General features: G+C 35.5%; 4 protein-coding genes across 8 annotated transcripts; 1 reads left to right on the plus strand and 3 right to left on the minus strand.

Moving 5' to 3' along the window:
* Nucleotides 1–1,661: 1,661 nt before the first annotated feature.
* LOC108568819 (carnitine O-palmitoyltransferase 1, liver isoform) lies at nucleotides 1,662–11,954 on the plus strand. Of its 5 annotated transcripts, XM_017930114.1 has the most exons (13): nucleotides 1,663–1,959; nucleotides 4,174–4,695; nucleotides 7,174–7,327; nucleotides 7,391–7,527; nucleotides 7,592–7,868; nucleotides 7,929–8,449; nucleotides 8,514–8,718; nucleotides 8,782–8,889; nucleotides 9,582–9,607; nucleotides 9,775–9,840; nucleotides 10,172–10,234; nucleotides 10,694–11,117; nucleotides 11,174–11,954. In XM_017930114.1, exons 3-13 carry the CDS (start codon nucleotides 7,187–7,189, stop codon nucleotides 11,576–11,578), a joined length of 2,373 nt encoding a protein of 790 aa, XP_017785603.1. In that variant the 5' UTR covers nucleotides 1,663–1,959; nucleotides 4,174–4,695; nucleotides 7,174–7,186; the 3' UTR covers nucleotides 11,579–11,954. The 5 variants fall into 5 exon arrangements, with proteins under 5 accessions (XP_017785604.1, XP_017785603.1, XP_017785607.1 ...); XM_017930115.1 differs by lacking the exon at nucleotides 4,174–4,695 and having other exon boundaries at nucleotides 1,662–1,959; XM_017930118.1 differs by lacking the exon at nucleotides 9,775–9,840.
* Nucleotides 11,955–13,238: 1,284 nt separating this feature from the next.
* Nucleotides 13,239–15,089, minus strand: LOC108568820 (translocon-associated protein subunit alpha). Its single transcript, XM_017930120.1, has 4 exons — nucleotides 14,878–15,089; nucleotides 14,385–14,570; nucleotides 13,998–14,321; nucleotides 13,239–13,928 (listed from the first exon to the last, which is right to left on the minus strand). The coding sequence occupies exons 1-4, from the start codon at nucleotides 14,939–14,941 to the stop codon at nucleotides 13,657–13,659; spliced, it is 846 nt and encodes a 281-aa protein (XP_017785609.1). The 5' UTR covers nucleotides 14,942–15,089; the 3' UTR covers nucleotides 13,239–13,656.
* An 826-nt stretch (nucleotides 15,090–15,915) lies between these two features.
* LOC108568818 (RE1-silencing transcription factor B-like) lies at nucleotides 15,916–17,439 on the minus strand. The gene is made up of 4 exons (XM_017930113.1): nucleotides 17,291–17,439; nucleotides 16,913–17,220; nucleotides 16,613–16,862; nucleotides 15,916–16,558 (listed from the first exon to the last, which is right to left on the minus strand). The coding sequence occupies exons 1-4, from the start codon at nucleotides 17,309–17,311 to the stop codon at nucleotides 16,370–16,372; spliced, it is 768 nt and encodes a 255-aa protein (XP_017785602.1). The 5' UTR covers nucleotides 17,312–17,439; the 3' UTR covers nucleotides 15,916–16,369.
* A 3,431-nt stretch (nucleotides 17,440–20,870) lies between these two features.
* LOC108568810 (protein SCAI) lies at nucleotides 20,871–24,060 on the minus strand (the record flags this gene model as incomplete). The annotated part of the gene is made up of 6 exons (XM_017930108.1): nucleotides 20,871–21,567; nucleotides 22,719–22,904; nucleotides 22,964–23,194; nucleotides 23,249–23,433; nucleotides 23,490–23,723; nucleotides 23,806–24,060. Coding segments are annotated over 6 exons (1,336 nt in total), but the record flags the coding sequence as incomplete, so codon positions are not given.
* Nucleotides 24,061–24,478: the final 418 nt, after the last annotated feature.

Consider the following 24,478-nt stretch of genomic DNA (forward strand, 5'->3'; position numbering starts at 1 on the left):
AATTGAAAAAAATAGTTAAATAAATGGTTATATTCATATATATTACAAAATTTTAATTTACTGTTTTAAAGAATCATTCTTTCGCTTTTGTTTGCTATAAACTACGTTAGTTTTGGTCAATTAATCACAAAGTTATTAAGCTTTAATGCGTTGGCGGTTTTCGCGAATCAAAACGCAAGTCCCCCCCCTTGATTCTCGAAAATGCCAGAAAATTTCGTTTTGCACTAGGAGAACAGGAGTAGCGAGGAGGTATCTGAGCTCCTAGCATCGCTCGTTCCTGATTGGTTGTAATTTGAAATTTTGAAATTTACGTTTGTGTGAGTGAGCGAACTGTCATTGTCACTCAAAACTATTTCCAAAGTTTGATAATTAATTGTGAGCAAGCTATGTTAGATAGAAGCCTGTATTTATACTCATTTTAATCTCTCTATATTCTAGATCAACATTCATATTCAATATTCTTCTGGGATCATTTTCTTATGAAAATACAGATAATTTTCGAAGACGTTGTTTTTTTTCAATCTGTCAAATACTAAAGTTTGATAATTAATTATGAAGACGCTCTAACAGATATAATACAATATTTATGCTCATTTGAATCTACGTATATTCAAGATCAACATCCATGTCTAACATTCTTATGGGAGCTAATTTTTACGAAAATACAAGCCATTTCCGAAGACGTTATTTTGCCTGCTGTTATTTGCAAAATAACAAAGTTTGTTAATTAATTATGAAGACGCTATAGCAGCTATAATCCAATATTTACGTTAATTTTAATCTGTGTATATTCTAGATCAACATTCATATTCAAAATTCTTCTGGGAACATTTTTTTACGAAAATACAGTTAATTTTCGAAGACGTTGTTTTCCAATCAATTACTAAAGTTTGATAATTATTTATGACGAAGCTATGATAGCTACAAACATATTTTTAAGCTCATTTTAATCCTAGTATATTCAAGATCAACATCCATGTATAATATTCTTCTTGGAGCTCATGTTTACGAAAATACAGGCCATTATCTAAGACTGTTAGTTCATCAAAGTGTATACGCATATTTGGTTGCCCGCACTTTAGGCGCAAAATAAATATTCGATTTTAAGCGACAGCTGCCGCCATCTGTTAGCAATATTACAAAGGTTGTAGTTCAGGCATTTTGGCGCTGCTTAAAATCCACTTCTTTAAAAACGTTCTAATTTAAATAAACAAATATGTCAGCATAGTTCTTGAATAATTGTAATGTTATTACTTTAGTCTAATCATTTAAATGCTAATTAGTTTCCGAGTTATATGCATTTTAATTATGACAAGCAGACACATCTGACGGAATTTGCAGGAAATAGTCTGCAACAAGTATACGTATGTATTTAATTAATAAAATAGCATAACAAGGTGTGCAAAGCTGATCCTATCTAATTTTGTAAAGTAATTAGAGTTAATTTCATTAATTTTTGAGTTAGCAAGGAAAATATAAATTTTATGTCATATTAATTATTCTATTGGTTGCCTATACATCTCTCTGTTACTTATTTGCCTATATATAATTACTGTGATGTATATTGGGTTGCCTGCCTTCAATGATAGGATATGCGAATTATTACACGTATCGATTATAATTTTGCACAGCCATAATTGTAAGGATATATCCGTTATATCCATGTACCTTTATTGGAAGGAATCACATTTGACCATTGGACTCTTCATATTCGTCACAAAATGGATGGAATGTTTAGAAATGGTAATGGCAACATGGCAAAGGTGCTAGAAGGGAAAGTAGACGAGTAGACAGACATTGTATAACGAAAAAAGAAAAGGAATAAACTGAACATCAGTTAGTCGTTCTTACTCGAAAGGTGCATTAATTTATATCTGTAGCCCAAAATAGTATCGTCGTCCCTAGGCTATAAAATTCAAGAGAAATCCAGAGCAACAATAAAATTCCACTTGCCTGCAGGTAAAAAGCATTTAATATTATTACTTATCAAGTCTAACTCTTTCCTAGTGTGACAACATCAAAATGCATATTGGCTGTGTGAGAGTGTGCATTGTTTTGAAACAGGTAACTGTGATAATTATTCGAGCAGCCCATTTCAATTGCATTTAAATTGTAGTGTATTGCTGCCAGTGGGACAAAATGGTATTAACACAATCATGTGTTAATAGGTTATTGCATTAATGCTGTGTGTTTCTATTGGATGACATTCAATTACACTTTTTTTAAAATATTGTTTTCAGCCGTATACATCAATGTAGAAGCCTTTGTTCGCAATTATTGTGTGCTGAGGCTAAACTGTACTGGAAAGAGCAAACAAATACTTTGGACTTTGCTCTTGACCAGCTGCAAGATACACTTGCCAATTGATCAAAGTTGAAAGTTTTATTCTTTTCAAGATCCAAATATAACTAAATTATTTTACTGAAGGTTCAAAGTGAACACTTTTTATATATCTGATTGTGGTTGATCACAGTTTCATGGATCACTGAGATTATGGGTCTAGACATAATCATCATCTCTGATCAACTTGTGATAACAGCAAGTGTAATCTATTTCACTTCTTAGGTGTTATTTGCACTTTCTAATTTTTCTATAATTTCCTGCGAGAGAAATTTCGGTCATTGCACATGCTGTTATTTACAATCTACATATATATATATACACACACAATTTTTCTTCTTTGTTTGTTGATGGAACATTAAACATTATTACTGGATATCAGCGGCATTTGATGACCTGTGCGTGGAGTGCGTCAATGAAGTTTTAAAACGGACTCGACCCACGATTAGAATGTCAAAACGTTCATCAACGTATCTCCAATATTTATTTATTTATTTATTTATATTTCATGTTTCGCTTCGCCCCAGGAATTCGCGAGTTTACTTTTCTCCCACATTCATCAATTAATTAATTAATTAGATAACCGTTTTATCTGTCAGGTTCAACTAATCGAAGTCAAGTTCAAAGTATAGGATTTTTACTTTGTCCTCGTACTTCTTGTCAGATCTCGGTAATTTTGGATCATCGTCGAATCATCGTTTAAAGTTACAATGTATTGATAAGGGAGATAAAATTGTTTTTCGTCTCGGTGGGGTCTGCGGCTCTCCTTATCAAATTTAAAATATGTACCAAACAAATGTTACAAGGCCTTCTAATTATAGCTAACAGTTATTTTTTTTTTGGAACAATTGAATTGTTTTGTTATTTGGGCGAATGAAGAAGAAAGCGACTATACAAAAGGTTACATTATTTCCTAAATTCCGATATACAAATAACTACTAGATTTCAAAGTTGTAATCTATAAGGTTAGTCCAGAGACTAGATCTAAAAGGAAACTAAAAATTAAGTAAGAGACAACATTTTAAAGTTGACCTAATTAAATAATTTTAGAAAATGTAAGGTTTACAAAATGTGATTATAAATGGATTACTAATTTCAATAGGAAATTTTGTAATCATATTTGTTTTCTGGCTTTAAAATGGAAAAAAATAAATAAATATTACTTAATTTACTAAAATCCCGAAGTTGAGGAATTTTGTTAAACGGATTTTTATTGCTTATTGATTGCACAAAAATAAAACATACTAAAAGATTATAAAATGTCTGTAAGTAATAAAAAAAGGTATACAGTGGAACTTTAACGAGTTTAATTCGTTCCAAAATTTGCGGATTTTTAAACATATTGAAAAATACACATAATATGTGTAAACAAGTTTTAAAACTGATGTAGCTAATTTGGGACTTCTCTTCTCATCATCACTCGTTAATTCTCTTACAATTCATTTTGTATATTGAATTACATCTAAACTGATTTCCAAAATTTATATTCTAATCTTGTTTGCTTTTCAAAAACTATGTCAAAAATCGTATGCAAATTAATTTAAGTACGTAGCTTCGAAATTAATTTAAAAAAAAATGGTATTATGTGAGACTAGTAATTTAAATGTATAATCGAAAATGTCCTGTGATTGACGGATGTTATGTCGCATACAATATAAAAGAAATATAAAAGAACAATCGTAAATGTAGCACAATGAAAATTACAAATCTTTTCTTTTGATAAATGCATAAAGGAAATAGTTTCGTGCTATTATCTACAATTCCACGTTGTGACTTTCCAGTGAATATCGAGAATCCAAATCTATTTCAGCTTCTAAACTATTTGACTTTTAGGCTCCGATAAAGTATTATCATCGAGCGAGCTAGTGACAGAGTCTTCAGGCAAGTCTTCTGCTCCCATTGCGCAACCTATTGTTATCTAAAGATGGGTCCAGCGGAGATGTGCACGAAATATATTACATCAACAACTATTTACTGCATGGGTTTTTGGAACGTTTTTGAACCTGTTTTCGCGGCACGCACCAATAGCCGACCGCAACAACACCCCCACCGCCGCCTATTTACTCTTGTAAATAGCGCACGTTATGTATTTATAAATATAGAAATCGCGGGCAGCGCCAGTGGTCGCCTCGTATTTCCAAACCGAACGCTGCCGCCTCAGTCTCCTGCAGATGAGCACGACGAATTACACGCAAAGTTAATAACAATAACAAATAATAAAAAGACGATAAAGAAAAACGGATAGAAAGTTTGTTTTTCGAAAGATAGTAATTAATAAGCGCAGTTACGATTGGAGTGAGTGCCTGGGAAAAGGAGGAGATTTCTTCGACCCACTTCCCTGCAAGCAGAAGCAAAGTAAGTGCGTTTGGAGAAAATAGTTGTAGTTATAATTAAGCAACCTCCGATGCTGTTTTTGTTGTTGCTCCGGACTTTGGACTCTCTCCGTTGCAGTCGCATCTTTGCAACGTGGGAGTGCTTTTTTAAAAATTTGAAATTCTACTTTTACAATTCTCATCGTAGATTAATAGAAGCGTTGTTTTTATTTTTGATTATCTACGCTGTAATACACATACTCGTCGTAATGCAAACAACCTTTCGAAGAAAAAAAAAAACGAGGTTCCAAAGGTCGATTCACCTCTATCAATCCGATTGCGCATCAACTCGTGTCGAGTCGTGTTTGTTTTGCTGTCGTAGTTGTCCATTAGTTGTCGCGCGCGGGGCTCCACAGGGGTCCTCACTCTCTCCCGCGAATCCAACGAAAACTTGTATATCGCTTTATTATCGCATTGCAAACACTAATTATTTGATTATTGCACGCTTCGCGTCTCTAATGAGAGGAATCAACCTTTGCACATCCCTTAATGTATTTCTAATTGTATCCAATCCAATTGAACAATTTTTGTTAATAGTCCTTAACATATAATATAATTAATTTAACGACCCATTAGCATATATTTCTATAAATTTAATTCCTAATTCAATTGATATTATATACAATTCCATTAAAACATTATACAATAATGAGTACATAAAAGTGGAATTTTGTAGATGTATATTTCCACTTGATATTGTCTAAGTGTATCTGATATTATCTTTTCTTTTTATCTAGTCTATAATTAAACATTCTACAATACCATTAAAACTATATTTAAAAATATCTACAATTCCATTGCAACTAAATGCAATTACGAGTGACTGCTTAAACCTGGATTTTTTTCTATGCATATTTCTACTTGATGTTGTCTAATTATATCTGACTTTATCTTGCATTCATGAATGACGCTTTCATAGATAAACACACGGATTCATTAATTTAACAATCCATTAAATTTCTCTAACATGCATGAAAATCTTTTGCAACGTTTCAATTATATATGGTATTTTCACTTGTTATTTAGTACGAGTAATGTCAAATTTCTAGAGAAACGCATTGATTTCATAAATACCAATTTTGAAAAATTCTTACTAAATTTTGTTATGATATTTTCATTCAATTTCTACCATTTACATAACTTTTTACTTCACCCCAAAATCTATCATAATTTAACACAAACTATTGTATGCAAAATTTTACTTTATGCTGTTTTAGTGCAGTGTTAAATTTAAAATCGTATACGACAATGCACGTATGATGATATAACTTTTTTTTTATATAGAAAAGAAAAAAACGTTGATTGTATTTACAATTTAAATAAATGAAACAATAGCAACTTAATCATTGTTGTAAATTGTTAATTTAAACATTTAGATTTAAAACATCGTTGGAATCATTACAAACAATTGACTTTAAATTGACTTGTATTTATTAAACATCGTTCTCCTCGGAATGTACATTTTTAAGTTAATTATTGATGCAATACTTCTAATTTATAAATACCTGTGAATTAAAGGTAAATATTATTAATACTTAATTTATTCGCAAGAGATGAAGTAAAAGTTTCCAAATGCGATGAAACAAAGTACAAAATGCATGACTCTAAAATAATAGCTGCATTTGTTATGACGACATGACTCGTCTCTTTTTATTTTATCAAAGTTTATTCGTGGAATATCCAAAGCCATGCATTCCAAATAGCAATTTCTTGCATAATTGATTTTCAAATTTTATTTATAAATGATAAATCATGATGAACGAACGAATACGTAATTAAGGGCACGTTACGTATGAGAGAGTTACGCAACCGATTCCAAGGATCCGGTTGATCCTTCTTCCTGCACGTGTCCCCGGGACCCGACACAATCACAATCAAACAATTGACGCAATTGCAATTATTCCGAATCGCAGGGGCCATCGCATTTTTCGCTTCGGCTTATATTTTTCGCTCGCCTGCTCAGACTTGTTATCGTCTAGTGACGAAATTGGGATAATATAAATAATAAATATTTTTATTCGACCGATAACTAAACCGTTTACGTTAAATTTGTGCTTATTAAATTATCGCATGCGGAAGTAGAAATTCTGTTTGAAAATCTGCGCTATATTTCCATTTTCGTATTTAAAAAATTAAGCTAATTATCATAGATGCATAAATTAATAGATAGAGTAAAGTTTAAAATTCCAATCGAGACGCACATTATAAAAATTATAATCATTTTAATGATGTCATAATTCAATGGAAACGTGTGAAAACAATAATAAATGGTCCAATGTCCGAAATTCATATAATTATTATTAGAATCTATTTATAATTTATATTTTGATGCGTTTGTATGATAATGGAATTTACGTGTTGAACGATTGCTTAATTGGGTTTTGATGCGTGTACTTTCTAAATTCGCTTTGATAATCGATTTACAATTTAATGTTATTGTTATTTATTATTTTCGTTGCAGCTGAGACGCGGTCATGGCTGAAGCCCATTCGGCTGTCGCCTTTTCCTTTGCCATCACCCACGAGGGATGGGACGTGAACTTCGATCGGGAAGTCCTAAATTTAGTGTGGCAATCCGGCATTCGATCATGGAAGAAGAGATTCGCCAGATTCATGGTAAATTCAATGAAATGAAATAAGATGTTCAATGGTAATTGCTTTTTTTTTGGTAATTTACAGAACAGCGTACACAATGGAGTGTATCCGGCTCACCTGTGGACGCTCTGGATTACGATGTGCATTACTTCCGCTATACATTTCTCAGGATACAAAGTGCCTTATGATTTGGTGACCAAAGTTATGCCTCTGCTACCTGGGTAAGTGTATCCTGTATATTGTAGATTTTGGCAATCATTGATCGGTGTTATTTGCGTTTTATAGATCATGTGTTAGATGGCAACTGATTGGAAGCATGCTGGCTGCGATGGGACTGTGGTTATCTGTGATATTTACGATGCGTTACATGCTGAAATTGCTGTTACTGTACAAAGGGTGGATGTACGAATCGCGCGCGAAGGGCAGCAAGCCTTCGACGTTCACCAAATTTTGGTTGCTCGTGGTGCGCGTGTTCAGCGGATGGAACACGCCAAAGCTGTACAGCTTCCAAGGTTCTTTACCCAAGTTACCGTTGCCTGCGCTTCACGACACCATGACAAGAGTAAGCGTAGCGTCTTGTTTATAGTATTGTTGGCACACGCTAACCGATGTTCTGTTTCAGTATCTTAGGAGCGCTCGTCCGTTGCTCGATGAGGACAATTACAAGAAGATGGAAGGTTTGGCCTCTGATTTCGAGAACGGTATCGGTGTAAAATTACAACGTTATCTTGTTTTAAAGTCCTGGTGGTCGAGTAATTATGTGTCCGATTGGTGGGAAGAGTACGTCTACCTGAGGGGACGCTCGCCCCTCATGATCAACTCCAATTTTTACGGGGTCGACACAATCATGATGGATACGGACAAAGGGCAGGCGGCTCGCGCCGCCTCCGCCATTAACTCGTGCCTGCACTACCGTCGCTTGGTCGAAAGACAAGAGCTGCAGCCTATTCTAATTCAAGGTTTAGTACCGCTCTGCTCATGGCAATACGAAAGAATCTTTAACACTACCCGCATCCCGGGCATCGAGACCGACAAAATCCAACATTGGTCAGATTCCAATCACATAGTCGTCTATCACAAGGGAAGATACTACAAAGTCATTATTTACAAGGGGAGAATCCTGAAACCCAATGAGATCCAAGAGTACATCATCAATTACTAAACTAAATTATGAATTTAATACTAATAATGATAATCTTTTTTTTAGACAAATCGAGTACATTTTGAATGACGCCTCGGAACCTCTACCAGGTGAAGAGAAATTGGCCGCACTGACTGCTGGAGAGAGGACGACCTGGGCCAACGCCAGGAGGGTGTACTTCAACACGGGCGTCAACAAAATCTCCTTGGATACCATCGAGAAGGCCGCATTCGTCGTCACTTTAGATGACGTGCCCTACGAATACGACTCAGTACGTTAGAAACAAAAATTTGATATGACAATTTTTTTTTTAACAAAAACGACCAAATTTCAGGCTGACCCCACAAAATTAGACAAATACGGAAAGACACTCCTCCACGGAAAAGGCTACGATCGCTGGTTCGACAAATCGTTCACGCTTTGCATCGGCAGCAATGGAAGAGTAAGTCCTAAATTCTTCTTCTTATTTTTCCTCTCACAATTTCGCCAGCCGCGGTTTTTCATTAATTTGAGATTTCTTTACACTGGTCTAAGTCACTGGGATCATGGGGGAAAATACATGTGGGACGACTACACTAATTAACAACTTTCGAATCGGCGGTCTCAGCGTTTCAGTACACCGGTGTTTCCTAAATTCTATTTATCATATTTCGAAAGGAAAATGTTAGGCAACCAAAGTTACAATAAAATCAAAGTTATCTAAAAAAAAAATAATAACTTCTGCACAATGGCTTTGTATAATCACAAATGCAATAGAAAAACTAAATTCAATACAATCTACATTTCAATTCTAATTAGTTAATTAAAATTTAAAAAAAAATGTTACCTTATTAAAACAAGTGCTTGTTCTCGGCATTACAAATAGGATCCAGTATCCAATTCACGTGTAAATCACTTAACCACAATTGATTACACTTTTCAACAAAATACTTTTTTAATTAATTTAATTAATTCACCTCGTAAATACTAATGAGTTGACTTAATATCTGTGAATATTGTTGTTTACTTACAAAACCGCTTTTTTTAATGGATTTATTCACTATTTTGTTGCACTTTTTGATGTAAACACAAATTATACCGTTCATAATTTCGATTTGTTGATAATCGTTTCGTTTTTTGTTTTTTTGTTTTTAGCTGGGATTCAACGCAGAGCACTCTTGGTAAGTTTTAACCATCGCATTTCCTCGCTACCAACGATCATCAAGAAGTAAAGAAACATTTGCATTTCCTCATAATTTCCAGGTTTAAGCAATGCGATTCGATGCACCTCAGATTTTCCTTTATTTATATATGATTTTTTGTTCACATTTTCATTTAATTTTCGTAGGGCTGACGCCGCAGTTATGTCGCACATTTGGGAGCTGGTGTTGTGCGATGACACCATACGTAACCGGTATTTTATATAAATTTTATTATTTTGGACCTTTTCTTATGCTTCCTCTTTAGGTTATTGTCTTGTACTGTCTTGTTTCTTTCCCTTGTCTTTAAAGCACACACACAAACAAAAAAAAAACGCAGAACACAAAAGCTGGACTACACCCCCCCCTGACCGCACCTCTTAACATCATGCATACATTCTATTTATAATTTTTTTAATTGGTTTTACCTTTTAACAATCATATGTACTTTTTTTTTTATAATTCTTAATCGCTGTTCTTCTCACTGCTTCACTTACACACTCGCACACTTTCTCTATAGTCTTGTCTTCTTTATTTTCTTATCAGGGCTGATGCCGCTGTACTTTGCCATGTTTGGGAGGATGTAATTATGGACAATATTGATAAGCGGTAATATTAACAAACACATAACTCTTCATAAACAAAAGACGTTGATGTTTACTTTACTTATATAAGTTTGGTTTGCTACAACTATTAATTTCAAACATAGAATAACACTTGCAAGATTTAACAATAATTGAAACAAAATTAATGAACTAAATCAATATTGCACGTGCATCACTTTTGGCTATTACTTTAATAACACTAATTTCAATTATTTGGCAACTAATATTGATTTCACCTGGTATTTCAAATTTCTCAATAAATTATTGAAGAGGAGTTCGAATTATTAGGTCTAAATCGTTTTAAATTAAAACTCTTTGTGCGATATTCGATTATATTTATTTGATTGCGAGAAAATGTGGATGCGCCGGGTCAATAGATTTATTTTTAAAATATAATCGGATATTTGCACTTTTATATTGGATATTTTAAGGAGTTTATGTTAATTCTTGGTGTTTTCTTTAGATATGAAAATGATATGAAGATCAAGGATGTGACGCCGCCTACTCCGATGAGGTTGAAGTGGGACATGAAATCGGACTGTCAATCGGTGATCGAGACTGCCGTTGTTTCCGCGAACAACCTCATAGCTGACTTGGATCTGAAGATCTACGTGCACGATGCGTACGGCAAGGGATTCATGAAGAAGGCTAAGGTCAGTCCGGACGCGTATCTGCAGATGGCTCTGCAGCTCGCTTACTACAGGGATTCCGGCAAGTTCAGTCTGACCTACGAAGCCAGCATGACGAGACTGTTCAGGGAGGGCAGGACTGAGACGGTGAGGCCCTGCACCATCGAGTCTTCCGAATGGGTGAAGTCCATGGACGATCCGAAGATCTCCACCGAAGAGAGGATAAGGCTTATGCAGGCGGCGTGCGTCACCCATCAGGTAAATACATCATCGGATTATTATTTTGGAACTAATTTTCGTGATTTGTTTTATAGAAAGGATATCAAGACGCCATGTGCGGTAAGGGCATAGACAGGCACTTGTTCTGTTTGTACGTTGTTAGCAAATATTTGGAGGTGGACTCTCCGTTCCTCCAGAAGGTGCTGAGTGAGCCGTGGAGGTTGTCCACGTCGCAGACGCCGCACGGTCAGACCGGTCGCATCGACCTGAAGAAACACCCGAAATGCATCTCCGCCGGTGGCGGATTCGGACCCGTAGCTGATGACGGATACGGCGTTTCTTACATCATCGCAGGCGAAGACGTGCTGTTCTTCCACATCTCGAATAAGCGAAGCAGCAATCAGACCGATTGCCATCGGTTCGCGGATCACATCAGAGATGCTTTGGCCGACATCAAGAGTATGTTTGTAGAGCCACCGAAGCAAAACGGCAAAGCGTAAAGACATAGGAGAGAGAGAGAGAGTTTCATCAACTGAAACGTAATTAGTATAACGGTCAGAACGAAGCGAAGAGAATCCCGTCTTCTTCGACTACTTCATTTCTTTTTTTTTTTTATCTACATATGATTATTATATGGTTGGTTTTTTTTATAATTGATTTCATTGACTAATTCGAGTCTTCCTGGGTATTAAGCGCGATCGTTCGTTTAACTTTTATTTACTATTAAGATATATACTACTAAGTCTTAATAATATGCAGTATCAATGCAATTTGTTTGTATATTGTTTCTAGTTAATATTATCGATATCATTTTCTTCTGCAATTTCCCATACTTCGATTTATACATATATTATTATTTTTGTTTGTTGTATCCCACACATTTGTTGATTATTTATGTTTTGTTTTCTTCCTCTACGTCTCACCATCTCATTCCCTCATTTTATATGAATTAATTGCATATTACGAAGCAAAGAAATTTTAAATAATTTTGTTAAATTTAAATAAAAAATATATGAAAACAAGTTAATATTTTCAATTTTATTACAAACTAATTACCCTACCTCAAACTGCATGACAACACAAAGATGTATATAGGCATGTTGGAAAGGTGAGCTTTTCAGCTTTCAAACGAGTGTTCAATCATGTAATTATCTTAAGGGGTTGTCGAGATATTAATGAGAAACTAAAAAGTCTGAAAATAAACGTCACTTCTTTGTTTTTTTCAATTTCTACAGCTCATAACAGGCGACTCGATTACAGCACAAAGATATATGTAGGCACGTTGGAAAGGTGAGCTTCTCAGCTTTCGAACGAGTGGTCGATGATGTAATTATCTTATGGGGTTGTCGAGATATTAATGAAAAACTAAAAAGACTGAAAAAATACGAGAAAACAGTCGTTTCTCTGTTAACGTATAAAACGTTAAATATGTGTTTTTTTTTTTCAATTTCCACAGCTCATAGCAGGCGACTCGATAACAGCACTAAGATCTATATAGGCTTGTTGGAAAGGTAAGATATTCAGCTTTCATAAGAGTGGTCGGTGATGTAATTATCGTAAAGGGTTGTCGAGTAATTAACGAAAAACTTTAAAAACTGAAAAAAAATACGAAAAAAACGTTCTACAGCTCATAGCAGGCGACTCGATGACAATACAAAGATGTATGTAGGCTCGTTGGAAAGGTGAGCTTTTCAGCTTTCAAACGAGTGTTCAATAATGTAATTATCTTAAGGGGTTTTTGAGAAATTTACGAAAAATTGTAAAAAAACTTTCTGTAGCTCAGGCGAGTAGACTTGACTTACAATAAAAATCTACATTAATTAAATCATTGTGGATTGTCAAAATATAGAAGAAAACAGCTGAAATCTATAAGATTCGATTACCTATAGTGGTGTAGTTTATACAGTGAAACTTCGCTTAACGAGTTTAATCCGTTCCAAAATTTCCGGATTTTTACTTGTATAGTGTAAACATATTCAAAAATACACATAAGTTTTAAAACTGATGCAGCAGGCGCGCAATCCGAGACTTCTCTTCTCATCGTCACTCGAAAAGTCGCTCGTCAAGCTAGTGATTTTTCTTGTTATGCGAGGTTCCACTGTATATGATAATACAATTTAATATAATTGAATTTGGTAATGTTTTGAGTAAAGAAAATAATTTAGAAAAGAACGAACACATACCGTTGTTTTTTATTCGTTTCGCATAAGTATTGTAGGAATTGACAAAAAAAGAATTATTATTCTTATGTACACTTAAACATAGTCCCCATTTTCATAAGTTTAATACAAAAAAAACAAAAAAAAAAAGAAAACAATCTTTTTAAAGAACAAAAATAAAAATGAGTTATAACAATTATGATCACAATGTATAAGTGATATATATATCAAAGTCCTTTCTAACAACGAACGTCTTTGAGCTTTCGTTTTTCAATTATTTTTAAATTATAAACCTAGCGACGATGGAAGATGGATCATTGCTTTGACGGATGAATAAATAATTATTTGTTTCTTCTTTTAAATTTCAAAAAAAATATAAAAAAAATTAATAATAGTGTAAAAATAGTCATTCACTATCACTAGTCGGAGCGCTGGGCCTTGCGTTGCCTTGGACTCTGCTTGGGAGACTTGGACTTGCTCGGTTTCGGGGTGGTCTGCAGGGCCAAAGTCTGCTTGGGCAACCAATCGTAGTCGACGTTGTTGGGGTTGCTGGTGCCGGTCTCGACTGGGGCCTTGCGGGCTGGCTTGTGCTTGCGACCGACGGACAGGAGGGTCTGTTGACCGATGACCAAGAGAAGGACGACTCCGGCAGCCAAGAACAAGTACAAGAAGAAAGTCTCACCATCCAAACCTAAAAAAAAGAGTAAATAATATACGTTAATTAATTGATCTTGAATTAAGAGCGTGGATCAGAGCGGACCTTCTTCCAATTCGACGATTTGCACGGTTTCGTTGTAGACGGCTTCCTGGAAGGAGGCTCCGGAGGCGTCGCGGTAGTTCAAGTTGATGTTGAGTCCGAAGGGACGTCCGGCGAACGCTTCGGATGGGACGAAACTGTAAGCGAGAGTGGCTTCCTGGGAGGGAGAAACTTCTCTGTTGTAACGGATGGCGGAGAAGTTCTGGATGTAGAAGTTGAAGTCCATGGGGTAACGGAAGGAGGCTTCGACGGTGTCGACGACGAAATCTTGGTTGCCCTTGTTGCGGAAACCGACAAGGAATTCGACTGGGACACCAGCTGGCAATTCTGTAAGATTAAATGGGACGCATTAGGTAATCCAGAAAGGATCCAATTCGATCTAAAACGTACCCATTTGAGAGCCGCCAGCGACGATGGGTTTCACAAATAGCAGATTCGTTTCGGCATCGGGCGACGCTAACGTCTTCGCATCGTCATCATCTTCTTCGGTGCCACCAACTTCAATATCAGCTTCTCCTTCAACGTCAGCCTCATCTTCTAGGGGATCTTCTTCAGCATAGGATAACATGCGATTTCCTTTAAAGAAACAAATTAAATCATTACTTAAACTCAAAACTACTTAAGCTATGGATAGCTTTAACCTGCTGATAGCATTTGGAACATATGTTTGTGATTACAACAATTTTATAAATGAAATATATATCAAAATTAATAGAATGATTGAGAGATCCACGTTGCAATCATAGAGAAATCTGCAGAAAGTGCAGTTGCGATTTGGATCAGCTTATATCAAGTATGCCACGTATTTTGGGTTATGTCGACGTCCCAGGTAAAAATACGATTTTTTCCTTCTTAGGCTGGGCTTTTCATCAAAGAAACTTACCATTGTCGAAGGTGAAAATAACGGCCGGAAGGACCAGAAGTGCGAGGAGGAAGAAACTCTTCATTTTCTCTGATTATTTGCTAGTGTTCTTGGAGCTACTGTTTTCTGCCAACTACAGCCAAACCGACGATTAACCAAACTAAACACGAAATAAAGCGCTACACTGGCCTGCCAGTTGGTCATACGTGGAACTTCGCTTTACACATGGCAATCCCCACTGCCGTGACGTAAACCAATTCCTGTTGTGTGTTCATCGCAAACGCCATCACTGCCAACCCACCAAAAATCACACAACATCTCATGTAATCTGATAATCCTTCATAAACAATTATATAATTACAAGAAGCTCTAATTATACACATCTACCTCTAAACAATAACAAGAAATATATACAAATATTAATCGAGTGCTCAGATTAACAAAATAAAATAAATGTTGAATGTAGGCAACTTAATTTGCACGTACAGATTTAAATATATTTCAACCTTAAATTAATCACATTATTATAATAATAATCTTAATATTCAATTAAAAAGTTAAAATTCCAATAACAAGTCTTTCTGCTTACTTTTTAAATTTGTTTCTTTATAATTTCTATACATTTGTATTATGCAGAAAAACTAGTTTAGCACGATTAAGTATGAACAACTTGAAGAGCAATAATATTTTATTAAAGTATGGACTTTTCCATAAAATGAAGAAATTATTTAAATTTCAGCTATGTTAAGCCATAATTGTTAAATTATATCCTGTAAACATTATGTTTACTAACATCTAATTAAACAATACTTAATGATAAAGTATTATCATTTCTTATGCAACTACCAAACAAAAACATGTATTTTTATCTGTATACTGATAAAGGAAATCTTATAACCAAATCATTAACAAGTGTTATAATTAGAAAATTGAAATTAGCTATTGAAATTGTGTAATTTTTGATTGTTGATATTATAGTAATTATTACTAATAAGAAAACAGAAAATATGAATTGTAATTAGTATTTATTGAACTATAATAGTATGTAACATTGACGCCATGGAGTAATAATAATAAAACTGTATTATTCTGTTGTTACGAACGTATCACATTTAGTAATTATATAATATATTAAATATAATATATATGTAGTAGGTAAAAACATCGATAAGCATAAAGTTATATGCATGCCATGTAGTGTGGAACAGTCTCGTTTCTGGAAAAGTCTTTGTTTCTTTTGGCAAACCCTCTCGTTCTGCATTCATCGTCATTCGAATCATTCCTACCCATAAATAGTCGACCCAAAAATATCACTTCATCCCTTAATACCGTACGCATATGTATATACACATAATCCACGAATTGACTAGAAAATATCATATTTGAGAAAACGTAACAAGAAAAAAAATACCAATTGTCGGTATATATATATATAAAAAACACTTCGGTATTCGGAATATCACTAATCAGACTTTCAATATTTATTCGAAACATCCGGATTTCGAGTCCGGGTTTATTGCTGCGGCGTCTTCGTCGGCGCTAACAGCATGCTCCTAGGTGTGAACGTGTCGCAGGTGAGGTTCTCCTTCTTGTGGACGCGACGGACGTGCGATCTCAAGTTGTCCCTTCTGGCCGAGCGGTAGGAACAGAACGGACAAAGATGAGGTTTCTCCCCCGTGTGCATCCTCCGGTGTTGAATCAACTGAGAGGGATTTGAAAAATAAAATTTTGTAATTTACGTCGAATGTTGACATACCTTTTTCAATTGAAGAGTTCGGAATTTGCAGAGGTCGCAGCAGAAATGCTTGTTGTCCTTGTGCTTCTGCATGTGGATGAAGATCGATTGCTCTCCGTTACGATCCTTGCCGCAGATGGGACACGATAAACGAGGCTCGTTTTGGTCTTTGGTGCCTTTCGCTTCGCAGTTTCTCAGATGCTTCAGGAAGGCTTTTTCTGTGGTGCAGGTGTACGTGCACATGCTGCATTTATACTCCTCTCGCGAATATCTAAAAACTAATAATTAGACTAAGCTTTACAAAAAAAATGATTAATTAACCTTATCCTCTGGATTCGACGTCTCCTTTTCTTCTTATCAGACGCATCCTCGGAATGCAGCTCCGCACTTGGTGAAGACGTCTCATCATCATCATCGTTGGAATCATCCGAACTATCATCTTCCTCCAGTTGGGCTCCGCCATGAATCGAAGTCGGATTGCTTGCGGTTTCATCGGATTCTGAGAGCACGGTCGCATCGTTTCCGTAGGTCAAGACCTGGACGCCTTGCACGAAGTACGTGGTCGGAATCGTGCATATCGATGTGCCGCAGTTCGCAAGCAAACTGCCCCAGATCTTCACCAGGTCCATCTCATACGGAACAAAAAACATCTTCACCTATTCACCTACCTCTAATTGATTAGATTTGTTTGTTACTCACCGTGTTCGAGATCGGCAGCATCCCAAAAAAAAAACAAAGAGAACGAGTCTCCTCGAATTACATTGTTTTCCCTCGTGTGTGTACATAAACAGACAGTTCAGATTATATTGGAAAAGCAAGGCTCACATGTTGGAAACGCTGTTTTGACACTGCTGCCGCTTTTTATTTTCTTCATCGTATGCACATTTTATTCTCCACCGAATTTTCATCGTGTAAAACTGCATTCTTCTGCGGCCGACGCAACCGAATCGCACTGTCATTATTCAAATAACAAAGATTTTCCTATATAAATGAAAATTTTATCATTACAACGAATGAGAATATTCATAAATATCATAATTTGTGCAATAATAACAAAAAGACAAAGTTTTCAAACTTGAAATTTTCTCATTTTAATTATCTAGATAAATTTCAAATTGTTTCATTCATATGATTATTCAATTATCTAAAAAATATAAGAAGAAACATTCCAAATCAAATATTTAAGTTAATAAAGAAATCTTGTAAGAAAATCATCCGAATTTCTGAAATATTGTTGTGTCCAACCATTATTGTTATAATTGTTATTATTAAGTGTATTAACGAACTACAGACATCCACGACGACTCTTAGTCGCATTATTATATAAACGTATACATCAGTATAAAGGAATCTCTACCGTGATTCCACTTTGATACACTTTAATATAAACAAAGGGAACAAAGCGTAAACATTCCCATCGATACTCCTGTACCTTTATACCGAATTCAATTAAGTTTGGGTACTATTGAAGACAATGTGCTATAAAACCAAAATTCAGAATAGATAGATCCCCAACAGTAACCTGAAGTGGATCATCTTCTCAAATTCGTGCTTTACTTCTCAAATTTCCACCCCGTCCGTATTAATAAGAATTAAGTTTGTAAGTACAATAATTATTTAGAGGTAGTCTCAGTAAAACCTTTAAAGATGAACATAGTCTTATAAGAATCTTAATATGATGAGGATAGTCTCAGACGAATCTTAAATCGACCAAGTAACACATAAAGTTATGTAAAACCAAACGAATTTCATTAAATTCCCAACAACTGAAACTCCACAACGACAACAGCAGAAAATATCCAACAGTGTCCAGAAAACCATCCCTGAGATACGACAACAAACCCTACTACTCCTGATCACAACTCCCACCCCGTATATTTATAAGAATTAACTTTGTAAGTAGAATAAGTATTTAGAATTAGTCTCAGTAAAACGCTAATATGATGAACATAGTCTCATAAAAAACCTAAGATGAGCATAGTTTTAGTCAATCTTTTAAAGTATCTACATTGTCTTGTCATAAACTTGTTTAATACCAATTGAATTATTTAATTGAAACTCCACAACAACAATACCAGACAATATTCCACTGTATCCAGAATTTCTTCCCTTGGATATGACAATATAATCGTTTAATAATCAATTAATTTAACTTTAATTAAAATCTTTAGTTTTCAATAAATTTTACCAAAAAAAATCAATACATTTATTATAATTTTTATGAAATTCTTACATTGTAATTAATAATAAAAAAAATGCATTAAAAGCTTTAATATTCTTTAAATTGAAAGGGTTTGAAATGGATTTTTAGTTTACTCAAAGTGAAAAAATGTATATTGTAAAATTAGTATAATTTTTCCTTTAAAGTTTTCCCTCAAAATGTGAATAGAATTATTTGTATTAAACTTAAGTTTAAACATTTTCATGTTTCTCTTTTGTGCCTTAAATGTAGATTTTGATTATTTTTTTAATTAAAACAATTATTTAGATGTTTCATTTCTATTAGCTTCAACTAGTTATTGAAACTAATAGAAATTAAAAAAAAAAACTTGATTTTTCCGTAAAAGCAAACATTTCATCAAATTTATTTATCGTTACACAATTTGACTCGATTATTTATGCTTTTATTTTACTAAACGCAAACTCTTGAAGATTCCAGTGTTAATATTATATCAATTAATAATTTCAGCAGTTTTCTATAAGTATTCTTAACATATCTGAAGATAAACAAAGATTGTCGATTGTTAAGGGTGGGAAATGAGAGAAAAAGTCATCATAAATAGTCAACTTTTCAAATGATTTTATTAAATCGTTAATGTATATATATGTATAATTAATTACAATTTTATCAATAAAAAATAATGAATATATATTTATATAATAATAATATTTTGTTATTTATACACGAAAACGAAACTGAAGGGACAAATTTTTTAATTTTTTTTAATTATTTTTTTTTCAACACTTGAACACACCGGGAAACGAGTGGGTGGTGGCATGGTGGGGGGGGAAGAGGGAAATGTATGGAATGCATTAAGTATAGCCGTAAAAACGAGAACGAACGTGAAAACCGAATCATCTTTTCGTATGTAAAATATCTAAAACTCCGTATTTTGCTTTCTTCATCTTCTTACGCGTTTCCTTCCCTTTCCCTTTACATATTTCCATTTGTTATTCCCTACAATAGAAAAAAAAATGAATTTTGAAGCCGAGTATTATTAATATATATATATATTAGTTTCTTTCAACGTTATTAAAATTATTAACTTTTTTTTTTCCGGTTTTCTCATAATAATATTTACATTGCTTACAATATAATCAAGTCGAACGAAAACGAATCAAGAAAAAGAAAATATATATATTTTTATTATTGTAATAATAATAATAGTCCTGAGCCTAAATTTATTTATTAATATATATATTTTTTTTTTGGTTGTGTGTGTTCTCTTTAATGTAGTTTCTGCACTCGATGGGAGGACTTCAATGAATGAGATAGTATTTATAGTTTTTATATATATATAGATACATGCCGTGAGTTCAATTGTTAATTAATCGTGTGAGTGTGTTTTAATCAAAGTGTGTGTGAAATAATTATTACTTTTAATATTTTACGAAAAGAACGATTTGTGAAACGTTCAACGAACAGAAAGAATTCTAATGTGTGTGTGTGTGGGGGAGACGAAACTGACAAAGAAAATAATATTTTGAAAGGTTTAAATCTCGTAGCGCTCTTCATTCTTCGAAAGCCTCGATCCGACGAAAAAAATCGCGGATCCCTAAAATTATTGTTCGGCAACTTTTTTTTCTTTGTTTTTGTAGATCCCTTTTATTTTCAACTCTCACCAAAGATCCAAGCAGGCGATGCCCAAAAGTGTAAACATCCACAAATATTAACAATTTCGTTTATCAACTATACAAAAAATGATCACTCGTAGCAGATTTGAAATCTAAATTGAAGGCAAAGTCTTGAGTTAATTTGTATGGTAAATGATATTTTACATTTTGGGCATCGTTCATTTAAATTGAATGAACAAGTGGATTAATATAGTCGTAATAATAATAATAATATTTGTGTTCTGCTAGAGATGACTCCTGTGTTGATTAAGAGATTTGTTTTTTTATTCATAGATTGATTACTAACGCGTTATTAATTAATTCATTAATTATTATTTATTCTCTCTCGTCTTCTCCGTTTCTCTTTATATCTCTCTCTCTCTGTTTGCATCTTCATCTCTTTCGCTCTCTCTCTTTCTTTCTCTCCTTTCTGTGAAAGACGCTGTATGTATATATATATTTATTATTTTCATATTTAAATTTATCTCTTTTTTTTTTCTTTTCTTTTCGAAATTTGAGCTATGTTAATATCACCTTATAATATGGTATGGCAGAAGTCTGAAGAAAAGGCGTCCAAAAATACGATAGATTCGATACAGTAGCGGCAATTTTAGTATAGTAATAAACTCGACGAAACTTGAACGACGGCGAACGAGGGCTGTTCGTTAGAGTCTTGGGAACGCGGTGGAGGCGGCAGCAACGGCGGCCGCCGCCTGCAGAAGGAATTCTTCCGCAGATGAGGCTGAGGAGGAGCGGCAGCAGCAACAGCAGCAGCGGCGGCGGTAGCGTGTAAAGATTTCCGTCGGCGAGAGCAAGAACGAAGGCTAGAAGCAGATGGAGGCCATCCTCATGGGTCGGTCCCCAGATAATACGCGGCCATGAGGACGAGGCCCTGGATCAGTCCATCTCGTGGTTGTCCAGGAAATGGGAGCGCACCTCTAGGTGGGCGGCCAGATCGAGGACGAGATGCTGGAGGGATGGATGCTCGAGCAGTTCCGCCTCGGGCAGCGGCGGCTGGCATCTGGGACGGTACTGGCGGCCCTTGAAGCCGCGGTGCAGGTGCAGCACCACATCACAGAACACGTAGCGGAGCAGCAGCAGACGCAGGAAGTCGTCGCCGAAGAATTGCAGATACGATGGCTCTTCAAAACGGACAAAAAACACAATTAAGAAAACACAATGGAAAGATGCGATCCTCCGGGCAACAACAACATCGAGAAGTTTAAAGAGACCACAAAGAAGAAATGCGAAATGGCAATAACTACGAATCAGCGACGCAATCAAGTTTAGCAGCGAACATGCAAACATCAATTCTGATTGCGTCAGTGATCATCGATAACATTCCAATATGTAGGATCAGTGGTTCTACGATGCAAATCTAACGACACATTTAAAGCGTTTTCCATTATCAATCCAAAGGACATTTATAGAAAAAAAAGAGAAAATAGATAGAAGAGAAATCCCAAAGAGCACCACATCATCACCACTATCACAAAAACATTTCTTTTTTGGTGATGTTGATGATTATGTAGTGCAATCTACAGAGACATTTAAATATATAGAGCAGCGGTCGGGGAACCGGGGTAAATTACCCAAAATGGGGTAAAAATGAATTTTTCTTGGGTAATTTTTCTAATTTCATCTTACCAAACTCAGAGAGCGGTTCTCTGACTACTTTTCATATCTTGATGTACAAACTGTGAATTGGGTTGTAGATCCTTTTAAATGTGAAATTACTAACATACCAGAACAACCTCCAGGTTTGGCAGAGGCAATTTTTGAACTTCCATCCAATACTGTATTCAATCTTTTTGGTTGTCAAAGGCTGCAAAGGCTTTCAAAATTGCACATGAGGAGGCGGTAAAAAAATTGCTGCCATTTGCAACAACCTACCTTTCCAAGTTGGAAAAAATCTGCCAGAAGGCTTTTCCACTCTAATGAACATAAAAACGAAAAACAGAAATCGATTAAACGCCGAAGACTGTATTCAAAAATCCCAATTTTAAAGTAATTATATCAAACATGAAGCAACATCATTTTTCCAAAACCTGAAGGGGAAAGTTTTCAATTAATTTTTGTTTGTTCCAATTTAAGACATTACTATTACTATTTTCATGTAACTTTTTTTTTTAAATATGTAAATGCAAATTAATTCAATAAATAATGTTTATTTAAAATTTACATTGATTGTTTCATGAATTCAGAATGGGGGGGTTAAAAAAGTTCCCCGACCGCTGATATAGAGTATTAGATTCCATATTAGAGACTTTCAGGAACCACCAATCCTACATACCTTCATCATACTCACCGACTCTGGACCGCGTGAAGAGGCGCGACGCTTCCGTCACGAAGCGGTCCACGAAGCTCTGGCATCTTTCCCAATGGTGGATCGGGATGCTCGTCAGGTTACAACAGTAGCAAAAGGCAGTTAAGGGCGAGTGCAAGAACAGCGTGAACAACGATCCGTTGTGCTGTTGATCTGTGTAAATAACAAACAGTTACGTATTATTAACGAATTTATTAAGTTATTGCGTTTACCATGGAAAGCTGGAGGAGTGTCTTGCGGCGACATGAGCGTGACTAGCGGCTGTCCAAAGTATCTGGGGATGTGCTGGAACACGAAGCTGTTATCCGAATCGACGATGACGAAGAGCGGCCTCCTGGTGAACGGGTACAGATCACCCGGGTAAAGGCAATGCGCTTCCTTGGACTTCTTGTGTTCGCTGTCCCTCTTGGCGCTGGTCAGCACGCCGCCAAGATCGTAACCCACTGGTGATAAAGGATCGATTTTTAATTTGTACTTTTGTAAGTTTAAGAACGTACTGTCTTCGGGATGTTTGGAAGTCGAGAAACATCCGTCCGCGGAGAGGTAAAGTAGAAGGGCACCGTTGGTGGGGAGTTCTTTGAAGCCGCTCGCGAGGAACACGAGCACCTGGCTAAGGGTGGGTTTGTACAGCAAGTACTTGTGGGGATTTTCGCGTTTCGGTCTCTCCCCGTTCTCAATGTACCTGAAAAATATAAAAAATATCAGCATTTCGCGGATCAAAGTGTTAAAAACAAATACCCTTTGCTTCCGGGTACACCGTACGGGGCGCGACCTGGTGCAGGGGAAGCGTCGTAGATGTGATTGTAATCCTCCTGCGGTTCCCTTTCCAGCGTCTGTATCATCCTGAACATGTCCATCGTCAACTCGGAGAATTTGACCTGTTCGGATGAGCTTCCGACGATCAGGATTTCCTGCAGCGTCAGCGTCATGTACTGCGATTTTTCCACCGGCGGCGTCGTCAGAGGACTCAATCTAATCCCCCCGATGGGATGAAACGGATAATGCGTTTAGAGACGGTCTGCTTTTAGCGGTATTTTGATAAAATTGTGTTTACCTGTGCGAGAGGACAATCGGATTGGTGTCTGCGTGCAGAACGGAGACCAAAGAGTCGGCCGTGATGAATCCTTTGATCTCGTCCAGGACCAGGCTCCACTCGATCTGATCATCCGGCTCGTATGTGCTCGTATAGTCGGAGATATGTCTGTCTAACTCTATTATCAGCTCCCTAACCAGCTTCATTCGCCGCAACAGTAAACACACCACGATGAAACGCGCGTAGTATCGCAGCTTTTTCACCATCAGCTCCGACCTGAAAGCAAAAATAATAACACTGCTGTATTTCCAATAACATCAACGGAAGACGAACAAAAAAAACATACAAAGACAAATATTCATCATATTCACTTTACAAATTTCCGTTCTATACAAACTATACCTAAAATATCGATCAAACACTGTTTTATATATACAATTTTTACCAACCCTCAACTTTGTCATAATCAAAATCAATTTATAGATTTGATTTTTGCAAAATATTAAGATAGTTTTTGAACTAATGAACAATATAATAAAGCCAACTAGATAAAACCATAGAAATATTTGCAACTTCATACGCATCTTTTGGATTCATTCTATCTATAATAGAGAAAATCAGTAAAATGTGAAAATACTGCTTTTTTCGAGCATTTTTTAAACTTTGAACGCGAATTACAGCCATACGGATAAAA

This window comes from Nicrophorus vespilloides, unplaced genomic scaffold, assembly GCF_001412225.1.
Source record: "Nicrophorus vespilloides isolate i.1.1-1 unplaced genomic scaffold, Nicve_v1.0, whole genome shotgun sequence".
Taxonomy (NCBI): domain Eukaryota; kingdom Metazoa; phylum Arthropoda; class Insecta; order Coleoptera; family Silphidae; genus Nicrophorus; species Nicrophorus vespilloides.

Excerpts from the sequence above, each read along its gene's own strand:
- LOC108568820 (XM_017930120.1), bottom strand. The coding sequence starts at position 14,941 with ATGAAGAGTTTCTTCCTCCTCGCACTTCTGGTCCTTCCGGCCGTTATT. Across the intron at positions 14,571-14,877 it reads TATTTTCACCTTCGACAATG|GAAATCGCATGTTATCCTAT; the intron begins GTAAGTTTCTTT and ends GTTTCTTTAAAG. Across the intron at positions 13,929-13,997 it reads AATCGTCGAATTGGAAGAAG|GTTTGGATGGTGAGACTTTC; the intron begins GTCCGCTCTGAT and ends TCTTTTTTTTAG.
- LOC108568818 (XM_017930113.1), bottom strand. The coding sequence starts at position 17,311 with ATGCTGCCGATCTCGAACACG. Across the intron at positions 17,221-17,290 it reads TGCTGCCGATCTCGAACACG|ATGGACCTGGTGAAGATCTG; the intron begins GTGAGTAACAAA and ends GTTCCGTATGAG. Across the intron at positions 16,863-16,912 it reads CGTCGAATCCAGAGGATAAG|ATATTCGCGAGAGGAGTATA; the intron begins GTTAATTAATCA and ends ATTAGTTTTTAG.
- LOC108568819 (XM_017930115.1), top strand. The coding sequence starts at position 7,187 with ATGGCTGAAGCCCATTCGGCTGTCGCCTTTTCCTTTGCCATCACCCAC. Across the intron at positions 7,328-7,390 it reads AGAGATTCGCCAGATTCATG|AACAGCGTACACAATGGAGT; the intron begins GTAAATTCAATG and ends GGTAATTTACAG. Across the intron at positions 10,235-10,693 it reads ATGGACAATATTGATAAGCG|ATATGAAAATGATATGAAGA; the intron begins GTAATATTAACA and ends TGTTTTCTTTAG.